The sequence below is a fragment of the Eumetopias jubatus genome, unplaced genomic scaffold (genome assembly GCF_037043125.1).
Source record: "Eumetopias jubatus isolate StellerSeaLion01/CBP00866 unplaced genomic scaffold, mEumJub1_p1.0 scaffold_17, whole genome shotgun sequence".
Lineage (NCBI taxonomy): Eukaryota > Metazoa > Chordata > Mammalia > Carnivora > Otariidae > Eumetopias > Eumetopias jubatus.
The window spans coordinates 33,931,445-33,945,661 of NW_028274823.1; the positions used below are offsets into that span (position 1 = coordinate 33,931,445).

The 14,217-nt window shown below is 34.3% G+C and overlaps 1 protein-coding gene across 1 annotated transcript in view; it reads right to left on the bottom strand.

Moving 5' to 3' along the window:
* Positions 1-14,217, bottom strand: part of TBC1D12 (TBC1 domain family member 12) — a 96,567-nt gene that overhangs the window by 10,739 nt on the left and 71,611 nt on the right. Inside the window, exons 5-9 of the mRNA XM_028098931.2 lie at positions 11,985-12,102; positions 10,657-10,763; positions 4,288-4,368; positions 1,430-1,518; positions 474-545 (exon numbers count right to left, since the gene is read on the bottom strand). Coding sequence (XP_027954732.2) covers positions 474-545; positions 1,430-1,518; positions 4,288-4,368; positions 10,657-10,763; positions 11,985-12,102 — 467 coding nt within the window. The remainder of the gene's footprint in view (positions 1-473; positions 546-1,429; positions 1,519-4,287; positions 4,369-10,656; positions 10,764-11,984; positions 12,103-14,217) is intronic.

A 14,217-nucleotide genomic window follows, 5' to 3' on the forward strand; every position in this document is an offset into this window, starting at 1 on the left:
AGAGGAAGCCAATAAGCAGCAAACCAATTCTGCCACAAATCTGGAAGGGTCAGAAACTGGAGTTATCATGCCACTCTGAAATTGGGGGGTAAGACTAAAGTTCCAACCAAAGGATCGGCTGAAAATTTATAAAAGGAGCAAATCCCCTCCTCTATTCTGTACGGACAGGTGTCTATCTTTCCCAAAACCCAACATAATAGAAGAAGTTTCTCTCTAGAGGCACAGGCACAGGGAGGAGGCACCACACCAACAGCAGTGGCAATTAATACAAGTTTACAAACTGAATAATAAAGCCCCCAGTAGCTCTCCCAGAAACCTGGCAGGCAGTCTCGCAAGCCCCTGGGAAGATTCGTCTCTGGGTCAGTTGACAGGCCCAAGAAAAAAAGACATTTGGGAGCTAGTACAACATAAGATACTTTGATAAGATAGATAAAATGTTTATATTAAAAAACCAGATTGAAGCAAATACTTACATAACCAACATCAGGTCTGTAACACGTATATGCCCCTAAGATACTATGTAAGACATCATGATATGGGCCGCCCTTAGGAGAGAAAAATGAAACGTCAAACTATACAAATACGTGTCTGTAAGTTAATTCCCAAATAAGTAATTTTTAAATAAAGTTCAGCATTTCCTAAATGAGTAGTTTTAGTTAGTATATTGTATCACTGTCAGAAATATTCTAAATACACTCTGTAAGATGTGTTCTCTAAAGAATTAATAAAAATATTTAATCCTGAACAACAACAAAAAAAGCCAAATAAACTCACTTGATGGATGCAAGTTATACAGTCTGTGTACTATTTTAAAGATTTCTAGATTTGGTACAATAAGATTATGATGAAAACAGACTGTTTCATTTCATACAATACAATTTTAGCAAAAGGAAACCATCAAGCTACATCAAGTTTATTAATAATTTTAATCTTAATGGATAAAAATTTTTATTTCATTTTATCAATCTAAATAAATTCCATGTGTGAAATATAAAGTACATACAAAATGTAATCACTTCTCATAAAGTATAAGCAACTCATGACAGCCTATGCACAAAATCATTTTTATGAACCATTTTTTCGTATTTCAATAGTAATTCTGGAAAACTAAGATTTGGGAAAATGTTCTTTACATTTTACCAATTGAGTAATCAAAAATGTTAAAATTCAAATATCTTACAGAATAAAAACTAAGACAAAGAAATTCACCTTAATGAATAAAGATATTATGGGCTATGCTAAATGCAGTGCATTCAGTCAATGGGACAAAATAACAGAAATTCCTTTAGAATTTTCCTACTAGTTTCACACTTTTATATAAATGTCTCTAATTTTTATAGTTTTGCCTTTTACAAAGGCATTTGAGAATTTGTTGCCTTGGATTACAAAAAAATTTAAAAAGTAGTTACAACTGATTAGAAACCCCCACCTTCTGAAAGATGTAAAGGGATGGAAATGTACGGGATATGTCCAATTTAATTAACTCCAGACTGGCCTCCCGATCAGCAACAGATACACCTGCATTTGTCAGGTAGATAAAATTAAAATGATTACTTGGCTATACCCAGTTCAATCTTGTACATACAGAATGATCACATAGCATTGACGATATGTTACTTAAGGAAAGTTAAAAGATGAATAATAAAGAAATTTAAAGAAATGCCACATAGCTTTTGCTGGAACTTAGAGCAATTCTTACATGAAAAAAATATTTATATATTTATCAGAAGGGTATATGAAAGATTTCTACTTCCAGTTTTTATACAAGGTAAGAGCAGACTATCACTCCCACAATAACAACTGGGAAAAAAAACAAGTAAGTTTCAAATAGCACAAGGTTTTTAAAAAGGCATTAAGTGGAAAAAAAAAAAAAGGCATAAGAATGCTGTGGACACAGAGAGGTCCAGAGGATTTAAATCCCAGAAAGAGAGAGGCATTTTTCTTCCTGGAGGCACGTGTCACGTCTGGGCATGAGTTCGGGATTGAGCGTCCACAAAGGTACTCTGTTTGGGAAAAGACAAACCAGAAGAGCTTTTTCATGGCCAAATATGACTGATGTGATAGAATCTGGAGGAACCTGAATGTATAACTTGTTTACCCCTGTGGGACTTTTGCCGAGTGTTAGTAGTGCAAAAGGCTGGGCTGGAAAGGCAGAAGGAAATCACCCAAAATTACCAGGCTTTTGGGAGAGTATCTCAGGAGAGGGAGAAGCCTATAATGAAAAAAGGACAGTTCTTCCTACCAAGATGTTTGAAACCCATGATGAACTAAGTTTATCTAAAGCTGAAACCTCGGCCTAATCTAGCTCAGTTACTGATTGAACTGAGGTGATAATCCAACTGCCTGACAGAAAACAGCATGCTTCCTCTTCAGGGGAAACATCAACTTCAGTTGACTGACAGAGAGTAAAACATTTTAAGATATGCAAAGAAGCAGGAAAATATGACTTATAATCAAGGGGAAAACAAGCCAACAGAAGCAGACCTGAAGATGACCCAGTATTAGAATTAACAAACAAGAATATTAACTGTTAAATGTTAAAGAAAATAGAGAAAAAGATGGGGAGAAATGTACGGAATGGAAAGATGAAGAATTTCCACAGAGAAATAGAAGAATCTATAAAAAACACCAGACGGACATTCTAGAATTACAAAATACATTATCTGAAATTAAAGACTCATTGGAGAGATCTAATAGACTGGATATAGGAAAAAAGAGGATTGGTGAAAATTGACTTCAGGTCAATAAAAATCATCTAAACTGAGGCACAGAAAGAAAAAAATTTGTTTTTTAAGTGAAAGACTTGTAGGACACTGATAAATGGTCTAACATACATGTCCAAAAAAGAGTAGAATTGAGGCAGAAGTAATATTTGAAAAAAAAAGTTAAATGACAACTGCAAATTATAAATACATAGGTAATAAGAAATAAGTAATTTAGACAGAGTACTGTTTCTTTTCTTTTTTTTTTTAAAGATTTTATTTATTTGAGAGCGAGAGTGAGAGAGAGAGAGAGAGAGCACATGAGAGGGGGGAGGGTCAGAGGGAGAAGCAGACTCCCTGCTGAGTAGGGAGCCTGATGTGGGACTCGATCCCGGGACTCCAGGATCATGACCTGAGCCGAAGGCAGTCGCTTAACCGACTGAGCCACCCAGGCGCCCCAGAGTACTGTTTCTATCTGGAACAATTCTTCATTACATGCAATTAATTTCCACTAAAGTGCAACTTTTACCACTTAATCATGACAAAAATGGCTCAGAAGTAAATGACTATTTTAATTCTTATACTTTCAATACTTCATAAAATGAATTCAAAAAGAATTATGAAACAGCTAAGGCCTTTCCATTGTAAAGCTTCTTACATCTTCACCTTCCCTGCACTTTTAGTTTCCCACAAATAGCTGACAGCTAACAGGTCTCAGGATGACACTTATATGAACCATTCTCAAAATCAAATCTTCTCTCTAACCTTGTTTAGTCAATTTTCTCCACCTTACTGTTCACTCTTCTAAAATAGAAAGATGAGTATTCAAGGAATTTAATAGAGTTGTTTACATACTCATAGAAAACCACTCTGCCATATATACCACTTCTCTATTCTAATGCATGTTCATTTTTAGAGTTTTACTTACTGGCAAGAGACGATTGTTTGCTATCTATGAAGTAGAACAAATATAGAAAGAAAGGTGACTGATAGACAAATAGCTCTCCATTATTCAAGAACAAGAGATGGCTGAATAAATTTATCTATATTTAATAAATAATGATAACAGGAAAAAAGTGTTCCTATCTTCTCCAAAATGATTAGGGAAAAAAACTGAGTGGAGGGAAAGATGAGGTCTATGAGTTAATTAAATGAACAAAGGCTAAGGCATGATAAGAATTATAAATAATGTATTAGGGAGTGAAAGTCAGTGAGTAAGGAGATAGGTCCTAAGTGAGGAGAGAAGACCACCTATCTTTAAGTTAAAAGTTGGCTTAAAAATACTTCATTTTTTTTTAATTATTAGTCTTACTGTTGTGAATAAATCTTGGGTTCCGAGGTCCAAAAACCTGGGTTTACATCACAGCTTCACTGCTTACAAGTTAACTACTTTGAGCCTCAGTTTCCTCTTACACCATTCAGGATAATACCACCTACTTAAAAGGGTTATTAACATTAAAGGAGATAATGTTGTAAAGCAATTACTACAGTTCCTGACACATGATAAAAATCACACTAGTATCTTCACTGACTGGATTTTCACCCAGAAATTTTTATTTAAAAAAAAAAAATAAGTAAGTCACACCTTCGGTATCATTCTCTGAACTTGTTTCACTGAAGCTTTTCCACCGTTCTTTTGCTCTTGAGAGGAAGATTTCATAAAGTTCTAGGGGAAAACAAAATAAAAATTAATAAATAGTAGGAAAAATAGATTCGTATATTTTAACTTTTACTCTTTTATTTCCTGGCTATGGAAAAGGTTCATTTGTAAACCTGGGGCCACACATGGAACAAGGCAGCTTTGAGAGTTAAATGCCATGAGAAATAAAAACATGGAACCATGGGATCACTTGGAGAGTTTCCTAACTCAGGTGGGGGATAAAGGAAGACTTCTTAGAGGAGGTGATGACCGAGCTGTCCCATAACGAATAAATACGAGTTTTATAAGTGAACAAGGTGGAAGAAGGCATTCTAAGAATTCTCGTCATGGGCAAAGTCACCAAGAGAAAAAAGAGATCATGACTTATATGCATGAATTACAAGTGATTTCAGGACTCTTAGATTATAAGGGGTGAGGGAGGAAGAGGAGATGATAAGGTTGGATGACAGAGGCAAGCACTAGTTGCTGACAGGACAGGACCTGAATGGCATGCTAAGGGGGTTATATTTTATCCAGAGGTTCAAGGGTATAGCACACTCTGATCTGTGTCCGTTATGCCAGCAGTTATGTTGTGGGTAGGTTGAAGCTGAAGTTTTGCTGAAGGGAAGTTAAGAGTTTTATTATAATAGCCCAAGCAAAAGATGAGGCTTGAACTTGAGCAGTGACAGTGCAGCTGGAGAGAAGAAATGAACACAAGAGAAACTCAGAAAGTAGAAAAAGCAAAACTTGTTGAAGGAGAGTAAGGGGAAGAAGGCAGACTCATTAGGACTTCCAGGTTTCTGGCTGGGGTAACTGGGGTAGCTAATAATGCCACTGAGAGAATGAACACAGAAGAAGCAGCAAATTTGTGATTTGTGGGAAGGAGGAAGGTGGTAAGTTCCGTTTCAGACAAATTGGATCTTAAGGTGGTGCATGCACACTGGAGAAAGAGTTTGGGAGCCATCAGTATAGATGATTAAAACCATTCGTAAAGTGTGTCCAGGGAGATTATTCATGGCAAGAAGAAATGAGAAATATGGATTTCCAGGAAAGACAAATATTTAAAGGGTAGACACAGGAAGAGGCACATCCGAAGAATAAGAAATGCAAAGAAATAAAAGAGAACCAGTTGTCCTAGAAACCAAAGGAAAAGAGCATTTCACTAAGTATACATAGGATAGGGAGTTGCTGCATGACACTGCACAAGTTTCTTAACCTCTTCTAACCTCAGTTTTCTCATTCATAAAGTGGAGATAGTACTAGTACTTACATCCTGGGGCTTTAAGCATTAAATGAAATAATAAATGCAAAATCTTGAAAGCACTTAGATGTAAGCCACAAAGAAGGAAGTGATCAACTATCCAGTATCATATAGCAAGACAAAATCTGAATGAAAAGCGCCCATTGGAATTTATAGCACGAAGGTCATGGGTGACCCTGGTGGGAGGAACATCTGAGGGGGGAGGGGGCAGAAGCCCAATTGCAGAGATCTGAAGAATCTATAGAATATACCTTCTAGCTAACAGACTGGATATATGGGGGGAAATGAATTCTCATTTAACTTTTACTTTTAAAAATAGAGAAAAATCCTATTACAGCTCAGGTCTCCCTTTACATAGCAGGCATAAAAAATGTGGCAAACTGAAGAACTTGATTCTACCAAAACTATTACAACTGGAAAGATAGAAAATAAAAATATTGTACAGTGGTCATCCAAATAGCTACAACAGAGAATGTACATATGAGGCAGGAAGAGATGCTTTTGCAAAAGGAGTACCATTGTGGAATAGCAGAAAAATGATTTTTGCAGTCAGTCAGACCTACATTCAAATACCAAATTTTCAGTATTTGGGACTTTAAGAAAGTTACATGGTTACTCTGGAACTTGGCTCTCTTCATTTGTAAATTAATGCCTACTCATGGGAATACTGATGATTAAACAAGATAATTTTCATAAAGCTCCTGACAACTTACTGACCCTCAATAAATGCCAGTGCTTATTTTCCTTCTCTTTTGAAACTGGTTTCTCCATAATGATACTGCTATCTAAAGCTACCTAAACTTCAGATTTGGTCAGAGGGCTTACATTAAAAAATCTCTACTCATATCTTTTTATTTTAAGTGCCCAATTACTTTGAGACTACCACTTTATGCATCTATATGCAGGACCTCGATACAACTTTAAGAACAGAAGAAACAACTTTTTTTCTCAATTCTCAGACTTTAATTGTCTTTACTTTCGAACTAACCATTACTGATACTCTAAATTACAAAAAAAAAAAGATTTCAATGACAGATGAACAGCAAAAAATATTTCTTACCAAACACCAACATTTATATATTGCCTAAAATGCCAAGAACATTTTTGCTTCGATTAATCTTTTTTAAAAAGTTTAAAGGCAATATAACAAATATGATTTTTTAAAAATTCAAATAGTATAAAACAGTGTAAAATGAAAAATAAATTTCCTTCCCTCAGATGTAACTATGCAGAAATCTAAAGATGAAAATATGCAGGCACAAGTATACACAGATCTATCTTCCTTTAAAAAAAAAAAAAGTGTGGCAACATATTACAGCACTGACCTGCATCTTGCTTTATTATATTGGAAGCTACCTCTTATTAGGAAAATAAATCTGCTTCAGTTTTTTTTTTAAGCAACTGCACAGTATTCCAATGTATGACTGTACCATAATAAGTATTCTTATATTGCCAAGAATCAGATCTTTATAAAAAAGCTGACTAGATATATTTCAAACAGACTCTTACTATTTTGATCTCTTCTCCCTTCTGTTCATTTTTCATTACTACTAATCGTTTAGAAAGAACATTTTTTTTAAAAAAGTCAAAATTTCTATTATTTGAGTCCATCAATAATTTGATAAAAGAGGTAGATATAATTTTTTAATTTAGATATACAATTTTTTTGCAGTTATCAGGTACCAAACTGAAGTTCACAATTTCTGATTTCAAACTGATAACAAGCCACATCCAGTTTCACTATTCTACTCATATTTTAAAGCTGTCCTGGAAGAAGAAGGGCTCACTGAATAAATCCTCACCTTTGGGAGTCACAAAATTGATCTAATAATAAAAATATGGTAATGCATTTTAAAACATCAAAGGACATCTCTCCAGGGAAGATTTACAGTGCTTATCTACAATAAGAAGACCTGCACCTCAGTTCAATTCCATTCCTGACTCCACATGTCTCATTTATGTTATTCTGAATCTACAAATGTAGAACTTGAAGCAGACTTAAAGATGTATCTTGGATATGAATTGAGAACTCTTTGAGATCAGTGTATGTTTCACTTTCTCATTTTCTGACAATGATGATATTGTACATACTCTTAGCAAATTTCACTTTCACTATGATTTTATATTACCATAAATAACTGTTAGAGCAATCCTTTGAGACAGCTAGTAATCTAACTCCATTTACAGATGAAGAAAACTAATTCTCTTAGATGTTAAGTAATTTGCCCAAGGTCACAAACCTAATGCATAGTGGAACCAAGATTTGAATCACATGTGACTGACTTTAGAACCCTTATTCTTATTCTCTATTCTACTATTCTATTCTTACTCTACTAACCCTTCTTCTACTATTCTCTAATGGTTATAAATTTCATGATTAAAATAAATAGGTAAAAAGTCAAAAACTGTTAAAAGTCATTAAAAGGAAACAAAGTCATCAAAAGTAAATTTACTTCAGGGTGCCTGGGTGGCTCAGTCAGTTGCTCTTGAATTTGGCTCAAGTCATGATCTCACTCAGGGTTGTGAGATCAAGCCCTGCACTGGGTTCCATGCTCAGGGCGGAGTCTGCTTGAGTTTCTCTGCCTCCCCCTCTTTCCCTCCTCCCATTCACTTTCTCTCTCTTGAAAAGAAATAAAACCTTAAAAAAAGTAAATTTACTTCAATTGAAATTTAGCTTCCTTCCTACCACTAATAAAAAAGAATGATCACCTAGTCCATTCCTGAATACAGAACTGTTTAGTGGAGAAAATATAAAATTACTTTCAAAAGTAAATGACCTAGTTATGTTACCAACTTTATAAATTTTGAGCTTGGAAAAGAACTTTTTGATTACACTATCACAAAAGGTTAATACCAACTTTACCAATATTTTAATGTAGAAGGTATGAGGACAGTTAACAATCTAAAGTCAAAGTTTTCAACAAAACTACAAACCAAATTTCAAATAGCCCTCAATATTTTATCACCTCATCTGTATGTAAAACCGATTCCTAAGACTTTAAACAATTACAATATGTCCAACAATCCTTAATGTCAAGGATTTTATCTGAGAGTTCTGACTATAATGTAAAAATATTTCCTTTTAATTAGTTTCAAGCACAGAGGGCAAAACAAACCTTTGTTTTATTTGGAGGGAACGGTTAGGTTAGGTTAGACTCCAACCTTTTCTAAGCTAAATTAAAAACTCTTAATTCTTCCTTCATTTATTTATTTTTTTATAAAGTAAACTCCTACCCCCAACATGTGGCTTGAACTTACAATCCCAAGATCAAGAGTTGCATGCTCTATTGACTGAGCCAGCCAGGTACCCCACTTAATTCTTCCTTTAAATTATATTTTTAAAATTAAAAAAAAAAAAAGTCTGGTTAAAGTAACATGTTCGTTATGGGATACTTGTGAAAATCAATGTTAAAAATCATTCATAGGGGTACCTGGGTGACTCAGCTGGTTAAGTGCCTACTGATTTTGGCTCAGGTCATAATCTCAGGGTCCTGGGATTGAACCCCACATCGGGCTTCTCACTCAGCAGGGAGTCTGCTTATCTTCCTCTCCCTCTGCCTCTGCCCCTCCCCCTGCTCATGCTCTCTCACTTTCTCTCTCTTAAGTAAATCTTTAAAAAAAAAATCATAACCATGCCATTCAAAGTTGGCATCACTTTTAAGACTAAAGATTAATATTTAGATTTTTGTTATAATTCTGTCCAGTTATATATATAATGCTGATTTGCTACAATGGGCATCCTTGTAAAAAAGCTTTTGTACCCAATCCTGATAATTTTCTTATTCTTAGAACGAGAATAAATAGGTCAAAGATGATTTTTTGAGGCCTTTGATAAATATTTCTATATTATTATCAGTCAGACCCTATGTGGGTAATTCTCATTTATTTTAATCACTTTTGAGAGGTAAAAAACAGTACCCGGATGTTCTTTTAACATATATATCATTGATTTGGCTACCACTCAGAAAATGATTAAATAAATTATAGTACAGCCAAACTGTGGAATACAGTGCAGCTATGGTATGCATAATGTACATTTGTATGTAGTGACAAGGAAGGATGTTCATGGCAGATTATAGTGTGAAAAAAATAAGCCATGGAATAAGCTTATGGCATACATTCTTTTTTGGGGGAAAAAGAAAAGAAAGAGAAGCCTTAAACATATCATATGTTGATGCACACTTTTTTTTTACGTGCATAAAAAACACTAAACTGCTAACCTGTAGTTGTAGTAGGATCAAAAGCAGGAGTTTGGGTAGAAGAGTGGAAGAAACATACAATTTGTACCCTACTATTGCTTGACTTTTAAAAAATCAGTATGTAAATAACGTTTTTTAAGTAACAGCAACAATCTATACCCATTATTATACCAGAGTTCCTAAGTCTTCCTGTGGTACCACTGTCTAGCACTGTCATTATCACTCAGACCTATTTAGCACTTTTTATTATTAACTACTTTATATTTTCCTCTATCACATATTACCTTAATTTTATCTAACTTTTTTTACTGTATCAAAACTATTTTACATTTTACTTCTATCTTTTAAGGTTTTTAAAAAGCATAAGAAAATAAAACAGTTCTTTGAGAGTCTTCTTACTTCTTTTTCTATTTTTTAAATTTGAAATTTTCAAATTAAAAAAATCTAAAAGGGATGTAGGAAAAGAAACTTCTGGCCTTCCACCAATATTTATGTTTTTTTGAATAAAGGGGAAATCTTTCCACAATTAGACTATTTTATTTTTCCTTGTATATACTTTATATACTTATACATCCACTGCTACCTAGAATCCCAGAAGTTACCTGCAGTGAAGATATCTGGATGTCAATAATATTACTGATGGTTGTCAACTAAAGGAAAGCCCATAAATCTTATTTATGTAATAGCTTACTCATTAAATCATACCAGGTTTTAGAGGGAGTAGGAATGAAGCATGCTCTTAAAATGACATTATATATGGTAATGTCTTTTTAAATGGCCAATCTACTAATCTGCTTTGTAACTCTGGAGATGGCTATTCGTACGTGTGGGAGTAACTGAATATAGAATACAAACCAGGAGTGATATTTAGTTCATTTCCTACAGCTAGACTCCAAACTTTCCCACGAACACTAGGGGGCAATCCCTGCCACCACAATTCTCGAACTCTTCTCGTACTACGCCTAGAATTAAAGGGGGAGAAAAAAAGGAGAGAGTTACTTTTTATACCAAAAACACTAGTTGCATGATGGTTTACCCAGTCTGTGGCCAAGTGACTGAATGATTTTTAAGAACATGGTTAAGTATATGATGCATTCTTTCTGTGGGGTTCATGTTTGTAGGCAACAGAAACCTAAAGAACATACAGCACCCTAAAGGAGGACAATAGTAATTTAAAGGGAGCTGCCTTCTACAACTGCCACTTATAGGGCACAATGAGAGAATCAGAAATATGTGGACAATCACAAAAATCAGGATAAAAGGAACATAAAAATCTGTTGTCAACTCAGTACCAAAAAGAAAACCACAAGGTATTTACTATGGGTAAGGCCCTTGTCTTTGAGAGGCAGTGTAGTCTGCTGAAAAGTGTAGGCTTTAGAGTTAGAGAGACCTGAGTTCAAATCTGGTTTAACTATTCATTAATTGTATAACCTTGGGCAAATCATTTAACCTTTCTGACCTTGAGCTTCTCTGTAAGTGGGAGTAAAGGCTGTAAGAATCAAATGTGATTACTTATGTAAAGAGCCTAATTTGCTGTCACATTGTACCAATATTCAACAAATTTCCTATGCATATCCTACACTAGGCACTGCAGAATACATCTCCCTCCTACCCTCCAGTGTAGAGGGAAGATAAGGCATGTACAAAAACATTATCAGAAAATAAAAGGCAAAGTAAAGCAAGAAGTACTTGAGTCTCAAACTATAATGGGACGTTACAGAAGGGAAAGATCATATATAGCATAGTTATGATTATGAGAAAACATACTAAAAATCTTTAACATTTAATAAATGCATCTTACAATGAATGTACATATTTAATATTTTCTTTGCAAAAACCTGCTATTACATCAATAGTGCATCTTGTGACAGAGGATATGTCAGAATTAATATGGTAACCGAGGAAATTAACATTTCATGGATCAACTAGCACTTCAGATGGGTATCATCAAAGGACAGGTAAGACTCTGACAGGCACAGAGGCTGGTGAGGAAGGGAGGTATTGGAGATTGAGGGATTTATAAAATTAAAGGCACAGAAATAATCACGAAATTTTTCAGACACTGATTAACAGTATCATTTAGCCGAAGCATAAGATACATGTTGGAAGTAATAAAAATAGAGGATTAGAAACATGAGATCTTTGGAGACAGACTGGAATTCAGGAAAAGTCTGCTTACTTACATTACTTCCCAGTTGGGCAGTATTTCATTGATCCAAATTACCATTGCACTTGCAATATTTTCTTCTTGTTTAAATCGTTCTTTCATTATTTTTTTCCTTTTATAGGCTTCTTTAATTTCTGTTTTAAACAAGCAAAAATTATTTCAATACAAAAAAGATCATATGCCCTTCTCCTTCTACCTAAGTCTAAAAAAGAGGCATTAAAAATAATATTAGGGGTGTCTGGGTGGCTCAGCTGGTTAAGCATCCAACTTTTGGTTTCTGCTTAAGTCATGATCTCAGGGTCATGAGACTGAGCCCCTCACTGGGCTCTGTGCGCAGTGGGGGGAGTTTGCTTGAGATTCTCTCCCTCTCCCTTTGCCCCTCATCCTGCTCACGCTCTCTAAAATAAATAAATGAATCTTTTTAAAAAATGACATGAAATGACATTAAAAGATAATTTTGCCAATGGCACTATTATAGTTAACCCTTTCTACTACGATGTCTCACTTTACTCGTTAGATTGAAACTTAAAAAAACCCTAACATACAAACATACACAATACTCCTCTAAAAATCAGATGTCACAATTTGGAAACAAGAGATGCCTCAAAAACAAAAGTGGTAAATATATACATATTTATATATATTTTATTACATAGGATATAATTATACATAACAGAAAATCAGAAGTCACAATTTTGAAATAAGAGATGCCTCAAAAAGAGAACAGATATGTACATAAAATAATTATATATGATAAATATAGAATTATGTTATATATTATAATCATATATAATGATATAGAACATGTCATATTAATACATTTATTACATACCATAGATCATAGCATATATTAACACATTAATATAAATATATAATTATATATAATGCTTTATATATATGTTTGTTTATAGTTATAATTTTAGACTCAGTGAGGACTTCGGAGTCAGCTAGCCAAAATGTTTACTAATTGTGTTTCACAAATGCCTCAGAAATCATTTTAAGGGGCAAGCAGGAGGCCAAGTAAGCAGCTCCTCTTTCTTTTATTTGTCGTATGTATTCAGACTCTATATAAAGTTTCTTTTTTTTTTTTTTAAAGATCTATTTTATGAGAGAGAGAGTGAGCAGGGGTTGGGGGAAGGGCAGACGGAGAGGGAGAGAATCTCAAGCAGACTCCCCACTGAACACAGACCCTGACTGAGGTTCTCAAGCAGACTCCCCACTGAGCACAGAGCCTGACTGAGATTCAGTCCCACAACTCATGAGGTCATGATCTGAGCCAAAACCAAGAGTCAGAAGCTCAACCAACTGAGCCACTCAGATGCCCCTATATAAGGTTTCTCTGTAGAGAGTTCCACTGCTTTTAAAACAAAAAAGTGTTAAAAAAAATAATAATGAACTAAACCAAAAAAGATTTTAGACGAAATCTAGTCAACCTGACCTCTGCACTTCAGACTTGAGGAAACTAACATTAGGTTTATTTACAGAATCATATCCAAGTAGTGTCAAAGAAGATTAAGCTATTACCTTCTTTTTGGGGGGGTTCTTTTTAATTTAAATTCAATTAATTAACATATAGTGTATTATTAGTTTCAGAGGCAGAGTTCAGTGATTCATCAGTCTTATATAACACCCAGCACCCAGTTACCCCATCCTCCCACCCTCATCCCCTCCAGCAACCCTCAGTTTGTTTCCTATGATTTAAGAGTCTCTTACAGTTTGTCTTCCTCTCCAATTTCATCTCGTTTTATTTTTCCCATGTTTGTTTCTTTTACTAATCAGATCATGCTGTATGTTTTGTTCTTTGATGTAAACTTATTACCTTCTAATTTGCCAATTTAATGTTATTTCTACCATACATGTTGTTAGGATCATGTATTTATCAATAATGATCTTAAACATTAATCAACTAGTAAAGTCAAAATTCAGAGACAATTAAAATTTGTTGGGTATGTCAGGAATATTTCAAATTCTAGACAGTAAAATAAACTCAATCAATGTTTAAATGATTAGGGCTTTCAGAAAGATATAACTGCCCTTATAGGTTTCTAATAACATTAAAAAATTATTTCCAAAATAGTGCCACAAAATAGAAATCTATACTATGATAGTATTCCACTAAGTTAAATCAAATATATACAGCTGTGTAATATTTTCTGAAAATGTATCCTGAACTAACAGTACTTAGTAAAATAAATACTGTTAAATTATACTTACGTTATACTTTTTGGTTGGAGGAGAGAACAAATAAA